Raw genomic sequence first — 19060 nt, 5'->3', positions numbered from 1 at the left:
GCCTCTGCGGACCAATGATCAAGCAGTATCCACCCTTGGGGCGGAGCCGAGCGCGAACCTATCCCTGCTCGGCCGCCCGCCCGGGTCCAAACGGCCCAATAGACGGCTGGGGCGGGGCGGGGCGGGGAGTGCCGTCTGGGCCAACGGGCGGGCACGTCGGCGTCGCGAGGGGCGGGTCCGCGGCGGCGCGGCGGCTCAGGGCGGGGGCGGGAGGTAAACAAGATGGCGGCGGCGTGTCGGGTGCGGAAGCGGGAGGCGGCCCGGGGCGCTCGCGAGTGAGGCGGGAGTGCAGGCGGCGGCGGGGCCGGGTGGCACCGCGGCCGCCTTGCATGGGCTGGGTCCCCGCGCCGCCCCTCCTGCTCCACGCTTGGGGCGGCCGCGGCGGGGGACGCGCTGTCCGGTCCCCGGCTGCATCGGGAACCCCCGGCCCCGGGGCCTGTGGCCTGCGCCGCTTCGCCTGCCCGGAGTTCTACGGTCCCCCTCAGCTTCGAGGGCCGCGGCGGACAGCGTTCGGGTCGGAGAGCGAGCGCGGGCTGCCGTTTGGGGTGGGGGGCGCCCGCGAGGCCGCTTGTGGGTCCCAGGCCGGTTTGGGGGCGCCCGGGAGGCCGGTTCCCACGGAAGTTGCTTTTTGCGGCGGGAGTGCCCCAGGTGGCTTCCAGACCCCCGATACGCGCCCGGGGCAGGCGGCAGCGGACCGAGCCGGATAGGCACCTGCCACTTCTCGGGACCCTAGGACCACGAGCCTGCCGGAGACGCCCCGGCCCCCAGCGAAGCTCATCTGCCCAGCTTTGGGGGCTCCGGGGCCTGCGGGGGCTACGGGCGCGCGCCACGGCCCGCTGGTAATGGACGGCCCGGAGAAGACTTGGCTCGGCCGCGTCCATGTTTGCCGGAGGGTCTAAAGTCCCTGGAGGATGACCTAGCACTTCGCAACCCCACCGGCCTCCCCTGGGCCCCCGAGGACACGCCGGCCCGACCCGGAGCTGCCAGGCCGGGTCGCATTGAAACTTGCGGCGCTGCGCACCGTTGGGTGTCCGGGCCTCGGACCATCGCTCCTCTTGAACTCACGTTTAGTACAACCGTTTCTTTTCGAAGAAGGGTTTTTCTTTTGCGTTTTTGTTGACTTTTTTTTTTTTTTGAGAAGGGAATTTGGGGCGGGGGCGGGCGGGGGGACAAAAAGAAGGACCGCTCACCGGGGCATCCATAAAGGGGATAAGGTACTGCCGGCGGCTCGAGTCGGAGACCTTGGGTCCAGGATGGATGTGGCAGACCCGCAGCAACTGGGCATGTTTACAGAGGGCGAGCTGATGTCGGTGGGAATGGACACGTTCATCCACCGCATCGATTCCACCGAGGTCATCTACCAGCCCCGCCGCAAGCGCGCCAAGCTCATTGGCAAGTACCTGATGGGGGACCTGCTGGGGGAGGGGTCCTACGGCAAAGTGAAGGAGGTGCTGGACTCGGAGACGTTGTGCAGGAGAGCCGTCAAAATCCTCAAGAAGAAGAAGTTGCGGAGGATCCCCAATGGGGAAGCCAACGTGAAGAAGTAAGTGTGGGCTTTCTGACCCGTGCAGCTTTGGATGTCCCAGGCCCGCCAGTGTCGTCCTCCTTCCTTCCTTCCCTTACTTCCTTCCTTCCTTCCGTCCGTCCTTCCTTCTTTGAGGTGACCAGCTGTTCCTGCATCCCCTTGCCAGAGAAAGTGTCGTTGGAAAGGTGCTTCAGTACTTTCAGGAAGTCAGGCTAGCTTGTTGTAGCTGGGTTCTGGTGCCTTTGGCTCTTAGGTGCCAGTGTCAGAGTTGTCCTCCGTAGGGGCACGTCCCTCTTTTCCTGGCTCGGCCAGCTGTCCAAAGAACTTAGGTGCCCGGTGGAGCCAGCCAGTGTTTGTTTGGCCCTGAGAGTTTCTGCCCGGAAACGGCCTTGGAGGCCATCAGTTTTTCTGCTTAGTGAGCAGCCAGTATGGTACTAGCGCCAGGCGAAATGCGATTTGTTTATCCTGTTGGAGGGGAACCCTGTAGTTGCCAAAAATAATTGTTTGCACCGGCTTATCAGTCAGCAGGGGGTACTTATCCCTTCCTGCTGGCCTGGATGTCACTAGATATCCCTGACTGCAGGCCCAGTGACCCCCAGAGGGGAATTGCTTGTGTCCTGGTGAACTTTTTACATGAATTTCTTCTGCGCAATCTGCCCCCTAGGTATCCTGGAGGTGCCCAGGCCTGCTATCAAAAGTCCCCCAAGGGCGGTGGGGGCTCTGTCTCCTTCCTCTTCTAGTTTCAGGATGGGGGGGTGTCCCTCCTTATTGCTGCCGGGGGTGGAACCCTGCCCTACCCACACCCACGCCCCTCCCAGCCTCCAGATTCCCAGAAGAGGTTTATCTAACATGCCAGGCAGCAGGACTTACTGTGACCTTGGCCTGTCTGGTCCGCAAGCAGGCAAGCAGGCTGGCCAGGCCAGTCCTGTCCTGGAAGTGCCGCTCACTGGGTGAGCTTTCACCTCCCTCCTTCCCACTGGCAGGAGAGCTGGGCTGTTTTCACTTGCTTTGAAACACCTGGGGGAGTGGAAAGGGGGGTGGAGTAGAGAACTGGGGTTGGACTGACAGGGCTCCTTGTTAGGGCCTGGTATTCTTTGAGCCACTTGCGAGGTGGGTGGGGCAGTGGGCAAGGTAGGTTGTGTTTTGGTGAGGCCTTTTTACAGCCCATCCTTGAAGACACTGGGCGAAGGTGTGGCTGGGCACCTTAGGGCCAGTTGGTCAGTTCTCTGTACCAGTCTCTCATCTGTGAGGTGGGTTGGGCAGGAGCCATGGTATGTCCTTGGGGAGACTCAGGCCCCAAAAGCAGACGCCCTCCTGAGGGTCAAGTGAAGCCTCACTCTCAAGTTAGAAACTCCCACTGGACTGCTGGCCCTAAGTCATGTTTTCTCATTAGAAGCTTGTGGGGACAGTGTGGCCCTCAGGCAGCCAGATTGCTACTACTGCAGGTTGAGGGCAGTGAGTTCCTGCATTTGGAATGCTGCCCTGGAAATGGATCTCCCTCCTGCTCTCCAGTGTTGTCCTTGTCCTCCTGGCTCCTCTTAGGCATCAAATCCCATCTGTCCTGGAACGGGCTCTGGTCTCTTCCCGCCTGGCTGAGCCCTCCGGATGGAATCGGCATTGGTCCATCGACGTGTTCTGGTGCTGGCCACTTGATGTTCTGCTGCTGTGCACCCCAGGCCCCAGCCTCTCGGGAGCAGCAGCCCGAGGTAGGAGGGGTTCCCAGAGTCCCTTCCCAGTGGCTGGGTTCCAGCACCAATTGATCTGTCTGGCTAGTCATCCACCAAGCCCACCCTGCTAGCCATAGGGGGTCTTGGTGTATGTAGATTAGGGCACTGACTGGTGGTAGCAGGGTTAGCAGGTCCCAGAAGGTCTACACTCCCCCACCGTGATGGAGGGCATGTCAAGGTAGACAGGGGTCCCCCTTTTGCTAAGGTTTAATGTGCCTGTGATAAGGCGCCCTTTCAGGAGATGCAGTTCCTACACACCAAGGTTAAGTTAGAGGGCACTCGAGAGCTCCCTCATGCTCCACTAGAGACACAAATGACCAGAACCCAGCTGGAGGACCGCAGGGCGCTGGCATCCTGCTCCTGGTTTCCTGAAGGATCAGCTGAAGTCCCAAGAGCGTATGGAGACTTGTGGGCATGTAGTGTTGGGGTTGCATGGAGCTGGGTTCTGAAGTGTCTGTGGGAAGAACTGGAGAGGAAGCAGGCCAGAGTGGCCAGTGGTTGGTGGTCCTCGGCCAACCTGGCAATTAGCATAAGATGTCAGTAGCAGGCACTGAGCCAGCGCTCAATTTCATCAACTCAGGCCTGGACCTGCGTGCAGAGGTTCCCCTTTATGAGTTTTCCCTTGGAGTGCTGGGCTGGCTCAGAGCTGTCCTATCCACCTGGTTTTGCAGCTGGGATTAGAAACTGGTTTTGCAGCTGCACCTCCTTTCTTTTTTCTTTTTTAAAAATATATTTTATTGATTTTTTACAGAGAGGAAGGGAGAGGGATAAAGAGTTAGAAACATCAATGAAAGAGAAACATCGATCAGCTGCCTCCTGCACACACCCTACTGGGGATGTGCCCGAAACCAAGGTACATGCCCTTGACCAGAATTGAACCTGGGACCCTTCAGTCCGCAGGCCGACGCTCTATCCACTGAGCCAAACCGGTTAGGGCTGCATCTCCTTTCTTGAGCCTCTGCTCTGCTGTTCCAAGTCCACAAGAGGAGATTGGGTGGGCCTACCCCATGCAGGTCTCTGGTCCTGAGGAGACAGTTGTCAGCTCCCTGGCCTGGAGAGCTGGGCTCCCTTGCTGCCAGCTAGCCCACTGCAAGGGAAAAAGGCTCCTTTGTCTGCGAGAGGTTTAATAAACTCGACTGCAGTCACTGCTCTTAGAGGAGTGTCCAGAACCTTCCAGACAAGCCTCAGTTGGATCAGAGCTTTTTTCTGAAAGAACAATGTTTGCCCAAGTGGTGGGACAGATCAGAATGCCCTTCTCTCCTTCATGGGCTTTCTCTAGGAAGGCTGCTGTGGGTCTGTACGTGTCCCCTTGCTTGTTCTTATAAAACAGCAAAGTTCAAAAAAGCATCAAGTAAAAATGAACAATTTCTTGTAATCTTTTTTTTTGTTTTGTAATCTTAATACTGATGTATCTTGCTCCACTTCCTTTTTTATTTGTTTTCTTACCTTATCCAAGCAAATTTTAATAAAAAATAAAATTCCCCTAAGGATCACTTTTAAACAATAAGTTGAATGTACTTGTGTTTCCAATAGGCAGTAGAACTGCACAGATCAAGCCCAAAAGAAGGTGTCTGCGGGGGGGGTCACCCCTGCTCCCTCTTCTTGGGTATAGACAGTTCCCTACCAGGTGGGCACACTCTGGGGTGCAGGAGATGAGGAGGTCCAGCTAGGCAGGCCCTTATCAGGGCTGAGGGAAACCCCCACTACAACTGCACAGATGACTTGAGAGAATACATGTCATCAAAGAGTGGTCTTTATGTGTGTTTTTTGTTTTGTTTTCATGTTTAGAAACATGAAACAGTTTCACTCCTGCTTAGTACCAAAGTCTTGGCGTGGTCTGCCCTGCAGCCCAAGCCAATCCACCTTTCTGTCCCACGGTGGGTCTCTCTGTTCATACTGGCTGAGTCTGGTCCTCCCTGTGCTGTGGACGTTTCTGCTGTGTTGATGAGTTACTTTGTGCCATGTTGCGTGACAAGCTCAAGGGTATGAAGGACATATCACCAGAAATGGAGTTTCTGGATCAGAAGAAGGGTGGGTGAGTTTGATAAGCTGAGTGCAGACTACCGGTCCACCACAGCTCAGTGTCACATTACAACTTATCCTCTATTGAGTATGGTTTCTGACACGTGTCTGCTGTTTGTGTTAGGGAAGTGACAGTAAGATGTGCTTGGCCACCCAGGCTGTTTCTTTTCCCTTGGCTGGCCTGCCCCCTGTGTGGCCAGAGCCTCAGCAGAGTAGTGATGGCTCTGGGAGTAGAAGCTGGTGTCCTTGCTGGGCCTGACAAGGCTGGGACTTCCTTGCAGTGATTGGCAGGTACTTGGATCTGGATGGTAAGTGGTTGTGATTTAGCGCATTGAGGACCAGAGCCTTGGACTTTGTTGGCTTTCATTCCTGTCCCGAGTGGCCTCTACAAGGTCCCAGCACCTGCTGGGATGCCTACCCTCCTCGGTATTGGGAAGGATTCCGCTGTGAGGCCACACTGGCCAGCTGCCAGAGCAACAGCAAGAGAGCACAGCCACCTGCCGAGGCTCACCTGCACCGAATGTCCTGGGGGCCCCCCTGTTTGCCTGGTCTTTCCCTGATAGAGGGGCGACTCTGAGATGCAGTGGGAGCATGAGGCACTGGGCCAAAGTCCATGTAGAATTCTGGCTCTTCGCCTGTGAGTATGTGGGGAATCATAGTCGACTTTCCCTTTATCTCACATCTACCTGTGGCTGAACTATCATCTATTTTCTTTTACTTTTATTTTTGGTTAATCCTTACCCAAGGATATTTTTTGCATTGATTTTTTTAGCAAGAGTGGGGTGGGGGAGAGAAACAGCGTGAGAGAGACACATCAATTGGTTGCCTTCCCGCACATGCCCTGACTGACCAGGAGGAGGGATCAAACCTGCAACCCAGGTATGTACCCTTGACTGGGAATTGAACCCGAGACCCTTTGGTGCGTGGGTTGACTCTAACCACCGAGAACACTGACCAGAGGCTGTCGTTTATTTTTTTTTAACGGCTTTATTGAGAGACAATTTTTGTAGCATAAAACTCAGCTAACTAATGTGTAATTCAGTGTCATTTAGTACTTTCACAGATTGTGAAACCTTTACCACTACCTATTTCAGAACATTTCATCATCCCAAAAGAAGCCCTTCCCCATTAGCAGCTACCCACCCCCCAACCCCCCCGTCCTCCCCTAGCCTCTGGCAACCACTAACCCACTTTTTGTCTCTGGTTTTGCCTGTTCTGGACAGTTCACATAAATGGAATTATATACTGTGTGGCCTTTTGTGTCTGGCTTCTCTCACTGAGTTTCGTGTTTTCAAGGTCCATCCATGTTTTAGGGAGTGTCAGCACTTCACTCCTTTTTATGACTGAGTAATTAATATCCCAGTTTGTGGATGGGTCACATTCTGTTTATTTATTTTGATGGGCATTTGAGTTGTTTCCATCTAGTGTCTATTATAAATCCTGTTGCTGTGAACATTTATGTACAAGTGTTTGTGTTGAACTGCACTTTTAGTGAATTTCCCCTTATTTTATTCCTTCTCCCACTTCTGAGGGCCCTTTGCCCTGTGTTCAGAAGTGTCAGCAAAAGGACCAGGAGGTGAGGGGATCTTGCTCAGTGTCCCTCTGTCAAAGCCGCCATTAGCCCTGGGCCTGCCCTGCATCCATCTGGAGGGGAGCGAGATGAGGTGGTTCTGAGCAGTGGCTGTGTCCTAGCCTTGTCTCCCTTGCCCGTTCCCATGTGTTTCAGGCTGAGTGTGGAGGTGGCTCTTCAGTTTCTCTTGTGTTCATCAGAGTCACTGAACAATCTACTTCGCTTGGGCATTGCCCACGGGCAGGTTTCCAAGGAGCAGAGGCAAGCCTTCCTGACCTGGAAGGCACCGCTTCCTCTCCATCACTTCCTACATCCTGGCTGGGCACTTGGACTTGCCTTTTTCTTTAAATATTATTCTCATTTTCTGGCCAGAGAGGCAGCTTGTAGAAGTTGACAATATAGAGACAGTGATAGAAGCTCCTCTGTGCCCTCGAGGTCACTGAGTGATGGTTTTGGTGGCTGCCACCTACATGCTATTTCTTTTGTAGGCAGCTCAAGTCATGCTAATGGCATGTCTCCAGTTACCTCACCTGAGGCACCATCCACACAAATGCTCCTGCTGCTGGGGGCACAAGGTTCCCACTTTCCCATCTCTGTGAAGCTGACTGTGTGTCAGTTCTTTCCTGGTGTGAGTCATGGGACTTACATGTTTATATGGAGTGCTTTGATCCAGTTACTGGACAAACAAATGAACAAATACTCTCCCACACTCATCCCACCTCACCCCAGTGGGTCAGCCTCATTAAGTTAAGCAGGTGGGCCTCTTTTTTTTTAAGAACACACTTCATTGACATCAACAAGAGCACTGAGCTGTCTCACTGCAGAGGACAGGGTGCCATCAGCCAATTTCTGTCAGAATTTGTCCTACTCGTGAGCAGAGGGGGGCACAGTGCAGGAGATGGGCCCCAAGTGATCTCCAGATGCAGGGCTGCAGATCTGTGGAGCTGATCCTCATCAGTGAGGACTTGGGGTGTGCACTCCAGAGCCCCCAACTAGCAGCCAGGGTTCCCACTCCCAATGCAGTCACATACTGTTGTGGGCTATCTGTGCCTCATTTGGAAAGGTGTTTCTGGTCCAGTCGGCGTGGCTCAGTGATTGAGCATTGACCCATGAACCAGGAGGTCACGGTTCGATTCTCAGTCAGGGTACATGCCTGTGTTTTGGGCTCAATCCCCAGTGGAAGCTGGAGGATTGAGCCTGCAGGAGGGGGCGTGCAGGAAGCAGTTGATCATGATTCTCTCTCATCATTGATGTTTCTATCCCTCTTTATCCCTTCCTCTCTCTGAAATCAATAAAAATATATTTGAAAAAAGGAAAAGTGTTTTTGGGCTTGGGCAGTCAGGCACGTGGAGCTCCACTGTAGGCTCCCTTACATGTGCCGAAGGGCCCATGTCCTCTGGATGGACACATGGTGGTTTTTACTTTGGGGCCTCTGTGTGGTGCTGCCATGAGTGTGCCCATGCAGGCTTCTGTGTGCATGTCTGCAGTTCTGGGTACATACCTGGAGCAGAATTGCTATGTCACCCAGTAACTTCAACCTTCTGAGGGGCTACTTACCACTTCCTGACCCCCAGTGCTTCAGCTGTGCAGGCCCCTCCTGCTCAGGCTGTTGGAGACAAGACGCATGGAAGGTCACTTGCAGAGTAGGCAGTACTGTGCACAGGGTCTGTGCCCAGCCCTTGTCACAAGCCAACGGGTGTGGTTGGTGCCAGGTTGGCAGTGGTGCGTTGATGACCATTCTAGGAGGGCTGGTGGGGTTGTCCTTCTTCCAGGACTTTAGAGTGCTGGGAGAAGAAGGGAATCCTTAGGAGACAGCAAGGGGTGGGCATGGCCTAGCTTTTCTGTACGACAACCCTATCTCTGGCGATGCACCATAAGCACAGCTCTGCATACTAGGTGCTCATGCCACCCTTGCTCTGCTGTCCCTGTGTGTGGTCTCTTGTAAAACAAATTGTTCATCTTCAGTCAAAATGGGTAACAAGTGTCCTGATTGTGCTGTCCCTGTTCAGGCCCCATCCACTGTCCCTGTGCAGACTGGCTCAGTGGAAGGGGCAGTGGCAGAGCCTCCCCGTTCTCCTGGCACCTCAGAGCTGGTGTGTCCTCTGCATGGCACCCAAGGGCAAGTTCTGCATCCCACCACACAGAGGGTTTGGCTGATGCTCTGTCCTCTCTCCAGGGAAATTCAGCTACTGCGGAGGTTGCGGCACAAAAACGTCATCCAGCTAGTGGACGTGCTTTACAATGAGGAGAAACAGAAGATATATCCTTCGGGATTGTGGTGGGGGACCTGGGCCATGACACCTGTGTGTCTGTCTTCCCAGTTATTCCGGGACTATCTGGTGTCCTCCTGTCGCTCCATGGCCCAAATGGGAGTACTGGGTCTGGAGAGAAGACACTTCCTGGCCCAGTCTAGGTGACCCCTCATTTAGGAGCCCCGTGGCTGGCACACCCCCTACCTCTGGCATTTGGGCCTTGCCTTCTGGGGCCAGAGTGTCCTTCTGGAATACAGAGTGTCCTTGGCCTTTGCCCTTCGTTGAGGGGCACAGGCTCTCTCCAAAATGTGCGGCCCTGGCTGACTCCAGCTCCCAGAAGCAGGCTCATGAGGGCCCAGGGTCCCTCTGAGGGGTCAGTGTCCTTCCACAAGTGCCCATCACCGACTCACAGGTGCAGTGACAGGGTTCCCAGCATGTGGCTTCTCTCTGTCCATGTCTCAAGACTCCCCTCGGTAGAGACCCAGCTTAGGGGTGGAGAATTTCTGCCTGACCCCGGGCTGTCTGGCCCTGTAGCCTCCGCCCTATACCCCACTCCTGACCTGAGACTAGAGGACACTTCTAGTCTTCTGTCCCAACTGCCTCTGGTCTCCCACCACCACCTTCTAGGGCCTTCTTCCCAGCTATCCCTGGGGACAGGTTCTGCCTGGGGTGGGGTCTGGGCTGGGCCGTGGTTTCCTTAGCACTGCACGTATATGGTCATGGAGTACTGTGTGTGTGGCATGCAGGAGATGCTGGACAGCGTGCCTGAGAAGCGGTTCCCTGTGTGCCAGGCTCATGGGTGAGTGTGCATGGCCAGGCCTATGGCTGCCTCTCTGTCCTGCCATATCATCCACAGGCCCTAGACCAGTGGTTCTCAACCTTCCTAATGCCGCGACCCTTTAATACAGTTCCTCATGTTGTGGTGACCCCCAATTTCATTGTTACAAATTGAACATAATTAAAGCATTGTGATTAATCACAAAAACAATATGTAATTGTGTATGTGTTTTCCAATGGTCTTAGGCGACCCCTATGAAAGGGTCGCGACCCACAAGGTTGAGAACCGCAGAACCGCTGCCCTAGGGCTTCAAGGACTCAGTCCTGTGTTCCAACAACTTTTTCTGATTACCAGTGAATTGAAGGCTCAAGTGTGCTTTAAAACTCAGAGTTTGGGTAGTTTGCAGGACCCTGGGCCAGCAGCCCCTCTGTGTGCATGCTCTGCTCCAGTGTGCCTGCTCCCAAGGCTTTGAGACCTCCTGATCCTTAGGAAGCCCCTGACAGTGATCTATACTGCCACTGGCTGGCTAGCCCCCCTGAAGTAGCATCCCCCTTCCTTGCTGCAGGACCAGCTGGCCTGTGGTGTGAGTGGAAGAACACTGGGGTAAGCCCAGGTCTCTGGCTCCATGGAGGACTTCAGGGGGGGCTACATGGCTATGTCTGTGCCAGAGCAATTGAAGGGAGGGGGTGTTACACATCCCTTGAGCTGATGGGGACAGTAGGGAAGGGCTACCTGGCCTACCTGGTTGCATGTCAACTAATGGACCAGGAAGTCACAGTTTGATTGCAGGTCAGGGTACATGCCTGGGTTGTAGCTCAATCCCCAGTAGGGGACGTGTGGGAGGCAGCTGATCAATGATTCTCATCTTTAATGTTTCTATCTCCTTCTCCCTTCCTCTCTGAAGTCAATTTAAAAAAATTATATATCTATATATATATAAAAGCTTAAGCAACCATTACGACCAAATGACTGGAATGACCAGTTGACCAGTCGCTATGACACGCACTGACCACCAGGGGACAGATGCTCAATGCAGGAGCTGCCCCCTGGTGGTCAGTGCGCTTCCACAGCCAACCTCCCTCGGCCGGCCAACTGCTCGCGGTCCCTCCCCCTGGCCAGTCTGCCCCCATCGGCCCCTTGTGCTAAACCATTCATAGACTACCTGCTTTTGGGTCAGGGTTTACTACATAGTAGAGCAACTCCCTCACTGTGATCTATTGAAAGTCAGCCCTTGACACAAGGGTTTGTCCTGCTCCTGTCCTCGCCCTTCCCCGGGGGCCACCTGCCTGCCACGGTGGCGGCGAGGGAAGGGGGAGGCGGGGAACCTCCCTGTGGCATGGTGCCAACAGTGGCTTCAGCATCTGTTCCTTCCACACCTGGCCCGGCGACCATCTCCTTCTCTCCCGACTTCACCGGGGCCTTTGGACCCTGGGCTGGGACTGGGACCCAGGGGTGGATGGCGGCAGATGTGGCCCCTTTCCCAGGGGGGCTGAGAGCTGGCTCCAAGGGAGCTGGTGGCCAACTTCCCACGGTCCATCCGCCGCCCCCCCCCCCCCTCGGTGCATGAATTCATGCACTAGGCCTCTAGTATATATATCAAAGGAAGGGTTGTCTGATTGAGAGAGGGAGGAGGAGCCCTTCTTTGCCCTCCCAGGTGCCTTGGGTAGGAGTGATTATAGCTCTCGGGGGCCTAGCAGTGGCTCAGCCCTACCTGAGAGCCGTGTTTCCCTGAGGGGCCTCCTGAACTGTCATTTCTCTGTTTGCTCACCCTGGTGGCTCCCGAGCTTTTGCCTCCTGTTTTTGGTTTTGCTGGGTGACCCCAGGAGGCCATTGTGTCCTGTAGGTATTTCTGCCAGTTGGTGGATGGCCTGGAGTACCTGCACAGCCAGGGCATTGTGCATAAGGACATCAAGCCGGGCAACCTGCTGCTCACCACCAGTGGCACACTCAAGATCTCTGACCTGGGTGTGGCCGAGGTAGGACCCCAGGACCAGGGTGAGGGCCGGGTGCTCCCCGGGACCACTTCCTGAGGCCGCCTGGCTCTGTCACAGGCCCTGCACCCTTTCGCTGAGGATGACACATGCAGGACGAGCCAGGGTTCCCCAGCATTCCAGCCGCCTGAGATTGCCAATGGCTTGGACACCTTCTCCGGCTTTAAGGTGGACATCTGGTCGGCTGGGGTTACACTGTAAGTGCCTGTGGGCTATGGGCCCCCTTTTTCGCCCACCCTTGCTTTGGCTATGGGCTTCTGGAACCAGCCCCTGTGGGTGGGAATGAGGGCTGCCTTCCCTTCAGTTATCAAGGGCCCCGTTTGTCTTTATTCCCACGGGTTGACAACTGGCCACGCTCATCTTGTGGGTGCCTTATGTCCTGATGCTTTATACTGCGAGTTTTCAGACATGGCAAGTTGAAAGTGTATCTTGGCCAACCGCTATGTGCTCTCCCCCACTCCCACCCCCCATTCTGCCGCTTTGGTCTGCTGGCCTGATGGGGCATGTCCCTGAGCACTTTGGAATAACAGTGCTGATTGGCCTATCAGAGTTCTCTGGGACCCTGTTCACTCTTGAAGTGGCACTCATGCTGCAGATGATTGGGCACAGCCCCCCATCGACAACCTCCCATCCGTCTCTGCCATAGGGCAGCCGCCAGCTGGGCGTTTGTATTTCATTGAGAGAGCATTCACATACCATGTGACCCACACTGTAAAGTGTACAATCCAGCAGTTTCCAGTATTTTCAGTGGTGCAGCCACCACCCTTTATTCCAGATCATTCCTGCCCCCCAATATTGGGCCCTATATGTGGGAGTGGTTTGAGGTTCCTGTGCCAGGCAGGTTCCGGGCCAGAGCTGCAGGACAAGCCCCAACTGACTGGGCCTCTGTCCTTCCGCTCGGGGGCGAAGATACAACATCACAACAGGCCTGTACCCCTTCGAGGGGGACAACATCTACAAGTTGTTTGAGAACATCGGGAAGGGGGACTACACGATCCCAGGCGACTGCGGCCCTCCACTCTCGGACCTGCTGAAAGGTGAGGCCCTCAGGATGGAGACCAACCACGGGCCCTGGGTGGGGCAGGTCTGTCGAGGGTGGGTAGGAGCACACTTCTTCGTGAAACATGGAGGGCGTGAGGTATGGAGAATGGCTGTGTCTAGGAAGGCTGAGCCTTGTGCTCCACTGCCTGCTCTGACTCCTACCCCCAACCCCCAAGGAAATAGTGCCTGCTGGGTCACACTGTCCTCCTGCATTTCCCAGTCAGTGCAGCAGGTGGCGCTGTGAGTCCACACAGTGCTGGCAGGTTGAGGACAGGTAGGTGGGAGCCCTAGTTGGCAGCCTGAGGCTGGCGGTTAGTGAGTTTGGATGAGACAGTTTATGAAGATGTTGCACACCCAGCACGTGGCTAGTGTGTAAGATGCATCAGTGCAGTGCCATCTTAGGTTCTCTTTCTGCCTTTAGTCTTTATGCTCTGGTGTGTGACTGACCTTATACCCTCTCCTCATTGGATGTTCAGTCAATATCTAGACTTTGCATAAGGCACAGCTGGAAAGGTCAAGTCATGTTCCCAAGCTGCCCCAAATATACTTCAGTTTCCTAGTAACTGAGTCAAGCTGGTTCTTACATATAAGTTCATTTAGTACATCGAAGGTGGAATTGGGCTCCCGGTGCTGAGCAGAGGCCTGGCCTGCCACCCCAGGACTTTGAGGAAGATGGCTGGCTCTGGGGATGCAGCGTGGATTATTCTTGGAATAGGGAAGGAGCAAGTAGTTAGGAAGCAGCCCTCCTGTTTCCATTGCCGGCTTAAAAGGGCCCCTAGGTCGAGTTTGGCCTGGCCTTTTCCCTCTCCTTTGCCCTCTGAACACTCCCAAGTGCCCACAGGCTCCTGTAGGCCTTTGTGGGATGGTTATGGAGTTAGCACCCCATCCTCAGGTGGACCCAGAGCTTGGCCCTCGACCTCCCCCCACAACACAAGGCTTTTCTGTCCCTGGTGGTCTCAGCTCTGCTAAGGGTCAGATATTGTGGACTCACCTTCCCTGGATAGGCGTCAGTCAGTTTGGTGTTTTCTCTACATGTACTCGTGTTCCGTGTGCCCGTTGTACCCTTGTTGATACCTGAAATGGCCCCGTGTGGGGTGATGACATGGCAGAGGACATCCCTGTCCCCGGATGCCGGCAGGGTAGCTCCATCCCTTCTCTTCTCTGTTGGCTGGGCCCCGTGGGCAGTGCCTCCCCCTGCGCTGCCCATCAGCTGGGGTAGGTGGGAGGTGTCCCTGTGAGTTCTAGAGCCACCCTGGCCCTGAGTTCAAGTGTCTCAGAACCCCCAGGCATGATGGGAAGGGACATTGCTGGCAGTTGTGCCCAGGTGAAGAGAGCTGGGACAGGGACAGGGGAAGCAGACACTGGCGGGAGCCTCGCAGCTGGCTACCACCATGATTTCTCCTCTTCCTCCCCACACCACTCAGACTTTCAATTCTGAGCCTCAGCTTCCAAAATTGCTGCTGTTTCCTGAGTACAAAGTTGCCCTCCCTTCGGTGGTGTTCACAGCTTAACGCTGCGCCCCATCACCTCCTCTGCATCTTGTTCAGGAGGCATGACTGTCCTCCCACTGGGAAGGGAGCCGGAGACACAGGGAGTGAGGGGTGGGAGCAGCAGAAACTGAAGGCTCTGGTGTCTCCTGTGGCTTGAGGATGATGCTGCCACTCTGGTGGTGGGCCTGGGGCCAGTGTTGCCCTTTCCACGTAATTTTCCTGGTGTGGGACCTGCCCCAGGAGCACGAACACCCACGATGTGTTGTCCTTGCTGCCCTCTCAGGGCTCATGGGCTCCTGGCTGGAATTGTGGGTCACCAGATTTGATGGCTTTTGATGGCTGGCTGCTGATGGGGGGCTTCCATTGCTTCCTCATTTCCAAGTGTGTGGACAACAGGTCCAACACCTGTGGACTGGGGCCACAGCCTATCTGGCCTGCTCTGGTCTTGTTTTGGAAAGCAGTTTCCCATCCTTGTCTTTCCAGCCACGCTGCTTATGGTTTTGCGGTTTTCCACCGGTGGCTACATGGGGCCTTGGTGCCGGGATTGCTCTTTGTGTCCTCATAGGACAGGGCCCTGGATTTTCGAGTGCCATGTCCCCACAGTTACAGGCCCAGCACTACTAGAGAGCACCAGGTGGGCGGGGTAGAGCTGGGCAGGGGCCCATGCTGACTCCCCCGTGGTCCCCTCCTCAGGGATGCTGGAATATGAGCCAGCCAAGAGGTTTTCCATACAACAGATCAGGCAGCACAGGTGAGTGTCCTCAGGTGTCTGGCTGGGCGGGGCCCTCATGGGGATCTGGGTGCTCCAGGCTGTCCTGATGTGCTTGCTTCCATAGCTGGTTCCGGAAGAAGCACCCGCTGGCTGAGGAGCTGGTGCCCATCCCACCAAGCTCGGACTGCAAGGACCGGTGGCGTGGCATGACTGTGGTGCCCTACCTGGAGGACCTTCACGGCTGCGCTGATGATGAGGGGGAGGAGGACCTCTTTGACATCGAGGACGACATCATCTATACTCAGGACTTCACGGTGCCTGGTGAGTCTGGCAGTTGCAGTGGCTCTCAGCCCAACCTGGATGTCCCCAATGTCCCCTAGCCCTCAGGGCAGGTCCACCTACACCAGTACAGACCCCAAGGGCCTGCTGGGGCTCACAGACAGCCATGGAAGCAGGTGGGGATCCAGAGGGAAGAGGCTGCCCAGGCTCTCTCTGCATTAGTTCTACAGACTGCACACCATGTCCTGCCGAGCGATGGGGGAGGCCTCTGACAGCCCTGAGGGTCTAGTGGCCCTCCTGGCCGTGACACCAACCCTGACCAGTGGCCTTGCTTCCCCAGGTGGCGAGGAGGCGTCTGAGGCAGGGCTTAGAGAGGAGCGAGGCACCCAGCAGAGCCAGTACACAGACCTTTCTGCAGAGGAAGCTGAGGCCGGGGGCACACAGGAGCTCGAGGAGGAGCTCCATGCTTTAGCATAGCCACCCTGCCTACCTGGGCTGTAGGGGCCAAGCTGTGCACCCTCCACGAGCCCTCACTGACCCTGTCCAGGTGTCAGGAAGCCTGGGCAGCTGTCCCTATTGCCAGATGTGTCCCCTCGCAGCATTCATAGTTCTGTTCTGTTTCGGGGCTGGTTTCGTAGGCCCCATCATAAAGGTTTGCCCAACGCTTATGTGTGGGTGATGCTTGTCTCCCTCCCTGATTCGTCAGCTGTGTGGTAGGTTTTTATTGTAGAGAGAACCATTATGCAGCAATAGCCTGTGAGGTGGGTGGAGCCTCAGGAGCTATGTCCTTGGCAGAGCTGGGCAGGGTCCAGGAGTCCTGCTGTCCTGGGGTCTGTGGCCACAGGGTCAGCTTGGGGCTGGTGCCCATGGGGCCCCGAGTCACTGTGGCTTTGGCTTAGCCATTTCCCTGTAGGGACGTTGTCCTGGGAGACCTGGCTACATTCCAGTCCTGGATCTGAGGCCTCCTGGAGCTTCTGTCCCCTTCACAGAACAGGAGCAAGGTGTCCTGCATCTCAGGGACACAGGTCCATGACAGGTGACAAGTACCAGGTGTCACCCTCATCAACAGGCAGCCTATTGTCCTAGCAAGGCTGAGTGAAGATCCTGAGAGGTCCCCAGATCCGGCTCCCAAGTACCCTTTGGGCCAGTGTGAGAGGCCAGAGTGGCCTTTCCCGGTGGGGATCCCCAGCCTGGGAATGTCCTCCATGCCAGAAGTGGGACAGTCCATTTCCGAAGTTGAGCATCCACTTCTCCCTGACCTGCTTATGGAGACCCCTCCCACTCTGGTCCTAGTCGGTTGGTCAACCTCAGAGGCTCTCATCTGTCCCCACCACGGGGGTCCTGCCGTCTGCCCTGAGAGCTGGGCCTTGGGTCTGGTCAGTAGCTGCCGGCACAGTGCCTTGAGGGTGAGTGGGGCAGGTCTCAGATGCTGTGCTGATGGCTGAGACCCCCTACGTACTCTGTCTAGTAGGATCCTGTGAGCAGGGATGAGCTCTGACCTGGGCACACACGAGTGGGTGTGGCAAGTTCCTGAAGCCGTGAGTCGGGCCCTGGACACCCTGGGCAGAGAGGGGGCTGTGTTGGAGAGGAGATGGGGGCTCCAGGCAGCTGAGGGCAGTTTCCCACCGATGTCGCAGGAGGGCAGGCCTCAGGCAGCAAGCCAGGTTTTGGTGTGCACTGAATGAGCTTCCTGGGCCCCTCCGTGCATGCTCTCCTCTCCTCTGCCTCAGTGAGCACAGGAGTGCAAGTGAGCATGAAGCCCTAGGCCAGTGATGGCCGCCAGGATTCTCTGAGGGTGAGGGTGGGGTCATATCATGGTAGGTCCCTGGCACCAATCCCTTCATCCCAGTGGCCTGTTCTGGGAGAGACACACCCAGCCTGAGCCCTGCCCCTCCCAAGTCCCACAGGGCAGCCCAGCAAGGTGTGGCCTACAAACAGGTGAGAGGGCTGAGGCCCTCACCTGTACAGGTCCCAGGACCTTGGTCCTTCACCGAGTGTCTGAGTCTTGCCCTGGCCGGCTAGCCAGCTTTCCCTCTACCTGGGTGAGAGGCCCTGCAGGCAGGACAGTGGGGTCATGTGGGGTAGGGGGACAGGATACAGGGCGTCCCCAATTGTGGACGGGGTGGGGAGGGGTGTGTGTCTTGGGTCCCCATCAGCCCACACTTGCCCTCTCCCTCCTAGGACAAGTCCCAGAAGAGGAGGCCAGTCAGAACGGACAGAGTCGGGGCCTGCCCAAGAACATGTGCATGAATGGCACCGATTCAGTGCAGCTAAGCACCAGATCGAGGGCAGAGCGCCGGGCCAGTGCCGCCTCCAACCCTGCCCGCAAGGCCTGTTCTGCTAGCGGCAAGATCCGTCGGCTGTCAGCCTGCAAGCAGCAGTGAGGGCGGTCGGCCATAGGTGGGCCACAGCAGGGATGGCGGGAGTGGGCGGAAGTGAGCATTGCCCAAACTTAGCCAAATCATCCTCATGGACATTGCTGACCACGGCCAGTTCTGCCCTTCGAAATCCTGTCAGTCTGTGATCACTGCCACCAGGGTCGGGGGCAGAGGTCACTCAAGAGGTGGAGCCCCTGTGTAGGAGGGAAGCTGGGGGTCGGGTGGGGAGCTTGCCCTGCCCGTGTCCCAGGCTGTTCCTAGGACAGTGGTGCTGGGAGTGGCTGGGGTCTAGCTGAGACTGTAATCCTAGTCTCTGCTCCCTCCTTGTATCTCTGGCTGCCCTAGTCCAGGAAGTGGAGATTAGGCCCCAGAGGTGGTAGAGACCCTGTCACCTGCTCACGATGTGGGCCTGAGGCAGCAGCTGCCCCTGCCCAGCCACAGGGCCTCTAAGGGCCCTGCTGAACCCCAGTGAGCAATGAGTGACTCAAAGGGTGACCCCTCGAGTCAGCAAAGCTTTTCCTGGCCTCCAGATGTCTGACAGCCCCGTGGGACTGGGCCTCAGTTTTCCTGCCCTACCAGTGTGCCTCGGTGTGGGGATGCCCCTGGGGATGCAGAGCGCATTTGCTGACCTGGGATTGATACACCTTCCGTCCATCTGCAGCCCGTCTCGGAGAGCCCTGGCCAAGTGCCATGGCCCAGGTCCTCTTCAGTCTTCCCAACGACTGCTGGCTCACCGCTGACCGCAAAGGAAGGCTACCGCCACACCCTTCGTACTGACTGCCCCTCAGGAAGCTGGGGGGAAGTTCTGGAGGGCTGTTGCTGGGGACAGCAGAGACTGGGGTCTGTTCCCCCTCCCCCATCGTGGGCAGTGGATACAACCTCCTGTTAACTTTGCAATCCTGTGCTAGGCCCCTTTCCTGGCCAAGGGAGGGTGAGGCCAGGCCATGGGCCCTGCACAGACCTCGCCGTGCACTTTACGTTTAGACTACTGGTTCTCACCGACTTTTCTTTACTTTGCTACATGTTAGCACCTCCCATACCTAGTCATGTGTTCAAACAAACTGCAGCCCATCAGGGGTGAACGGGCCTGCCCACCGAGACGCATGCCCAGTGCCCGTGGGAGCCAGATGGCTGCCTTTTGGTTGTTTGGTTGGTTCCTTTTTTTTTTCTTTTTTTTTTTAAGAAAAAATAAAACAGGTCAATTTGAGCTGTGGTTGTGAGGGGTGTTTGGGAATTGTCGGGTGGCAGGACGTGCTATCAGGTGGGTTATCTGAGTCTGTACCTGGGGCCCCCTA

At 56.2% G+C, this 19060-nt stretch overlaps 1 protein-coding gene across 6 annotated transcripts; it reads left to right on the top strand.

The window, feature by feature from the left end:
• Positions 1–212: 212 nt before the first annotated feature.
• On the top strand, positions 213–18972 carry STK11 (serine/threonine kinase 11). Of its 6 annotated transcripts, none has more exons than XM_070415660.1 (10): positions 213–1543; positions 9021–9104; positions 9806–9895; positions 11718–11850; positions 11926–12062; positions 12775–12902; positions 15090–15147; positions 15233–15429; positions 17569–17787; positions 18427–18972. In XM_070415660.1, the coding sequence occupies exons 1-9, from the start codon at positions 1254–1256 to the stop codon at positions 17769–17771; spliced, it is 1320 nt and encodes a 439-aa protein (XP_070271761.1). In that variant the 5' UTR covers positions 213–1253; the 3' UTR covers positions 17772–17787; positions 18427–18972. The 6 variants fall into 6 exon arrangements, with proteins under 6 accessions (XP_070271761.1, XP_070271762.1, XP_070271766.1 ...); XM_070415661.1 differs by lacking the exon at positions 18427–18972 and adding an exon at positions 18296–18420; XM_070415665.1 differs by lacking the exon at positions 18427–18972 and adding an exon at positions 16859–16925 and having other exon boundaries at positions 17569–17650.
• The last annotated feature ends 88 nt before the right edge of the window (positions 18973–19060 follow it).

Source organism: Myotis yumanensis, unplaced genomic scaffold, assembly GCF_028538775.1.
Source record: "Myotis yumanensis isolate MYYU_CA2020_CCGP unplaced genomic scaffold, mMyoYum1.0.hap1 SCAF_5, whole genome shotgun sequence".
Classification (NCBI taxonomy): Eukaryota; Metazoa; Chordata; class Mammalia; order Chiroptera; family Vespertilionidae; genus Myotis; species Myotis yumanensis.
This window is presented reverse-complemented; position numbering and strand designations above follow the sequence as displayed.